We start from the raw sequence: 1,475 nt of genomic DNA, 5'->3' as shown, positions 1-1,475 counted from the left end.
AGGTAGCAATACAGTTCGCCGACAGTGTACGTGCCCTTTTCAGGGAGCGTTGACGCGCTAATCCCTTCCCTTCTTTATCTTCCTTCTCTGTTCCTTCTGTACTTCACTATTACTCTGCGTCTGCCAACAACAAAAAAACATGGTGCATTCAAAGAAGTTCAGAGGCGTCAGGCAGCGTCACTGGGGCTCCTGGGTCTCCGAAATTCGCCACCCATTGCTGTAAGCTTGCCCCACCAACCCCCCATTTTTTTTATTCGGTGATCGAAGGATTTTTTTTAAAGAACTTTTTTGGGTTATTATTTTGTGTTTGGCAGGAAGAGAAGGATATGGCTAGGCACATTTGAGACGGCAGAAGAGGCAGCCCGAGCGTACGACCAAGCCGCCATTTTGATGAGCGGCCGCAATGCCAAAACCAACTTCCCAATAACTCAAACGCCGACAGGGGAGCCCATGAGCAGCGAAGATCCGCTGTCGTCGCCGAAGGATTTGTCTGAAATCCTACATGCGAAGCTTCGAAAATGCAGCAAGGCGCCGTCCCCATCCATGACTTGTCTTAGGCTTGACACCGAGAGTTCTCACATAGGAGTGTGGCAGAAACGTGCGGGGCAACGGTCTGATTCGAATTGGATCATGACCGTTCAGCTTGGGAATAAGAACAGCGCAGACGGTGGTGATCATGATCAAAATAGTTCATTGCCTTTGTCTTCTGACGACGGCTCCCGGCCGGCATTTTCTGGGCCGGAACTGCGAGCGGAGATGGATGAAGAGGAGAGAATCGCACTGCAAATGATAGAGGAGCTTCTTAACGGGAATTGTCCAAGCCCTTCAGGAGAGGAAAGGTTTTAACTTTTACCTCTAGTCTAGGCTCATATATATCTCATGGTATTTATATATATATATAAAGTTTGACTGGTATATCATATATGTATAGAAAAGTCTTGTGTAGTATATATATATATAGAGAGAGAGAGAAAGAGAGCTTTCTTTATATAAGTGTTTATGTGCACAAAGAGAAAGAGATGAGAAGTAATTGGGGTTTTATGTACGTGAAGAGCTAGCTAGAGAACTCATATGATACCAGAAACCAAATCAATGTCCAAGTTTGGAGCAAATGTAGTATGAGTGACAATAAATAATACAATTGTGTTTGTTTAGTACCAATATTATATTCTAGTGGATTAAGCTTCATATTGTTCATAATTTATTTATTTATTTTTTTATTTTTATAATATACGTCACCAACCGTCCTACACGGGCAGCACGTACGAATGGAAGCTTCAGTGGTGTTGTTATACGTACCCAGAGGTCTTATGGTCGAGTCCAAACTTAATCGATACTCATGGTTTGCGGACGATATGATATTAATAACAAGCATTCAAAGAGATTTTATGTTCGAGTCCGAACTTAAACGATACTTAATTGTGATTTGCGGACGATTACAAGCTAGCATTCAGAGAGATTTTATGTTCGAGTTC

The 1,475-nt window shown here is 42.7% G+C and overlaps 1 protein-coding gene across 1 annotated transcript; it reads left to right on the top strand.

Annotated features, from left to right (window-relative positions):
- Positions 1–1,153, top strand: LOC133858038 (ethylene-responsive transcription factor WIN1-like). The gene is made up of 2 exons (XM_062293450.1): positions 1–219; positions 315–1,153. The coding sequence occupies exons 1-2, from the start codon at positions 140–142 to the stop codon at positions 844–846; spliced, it is 612 nt and encodes a 203-aa protein (XP_062149434.1). The 5' UTR covers positions 1–139; the 3' UTR covers positions 847–1,153.
- The last annotated feature ends 322 nt before the right edge of the window (positions 1,154–1,475 follow it).

Source organism: Alnus glutinosa, chromosome 14 (assembly GCF_958979055.1).
Source record: "Alnus glutinosa chromosome 14, dhAlnGlut1.1, whole genome shotgun sequence".
In the NCBI taxonomy this organism is placed as follows: Eukaryota; Viridiplantae; Streptophyta; class Magnoliopsida; order Fagales; family Betulaceae; genus Alnus; species Alnus glutinosa.
Note: the sequence above shows the minus strand (reverse complement) of the source record. Positions and strands in the feature narration are given on the sequence as shown.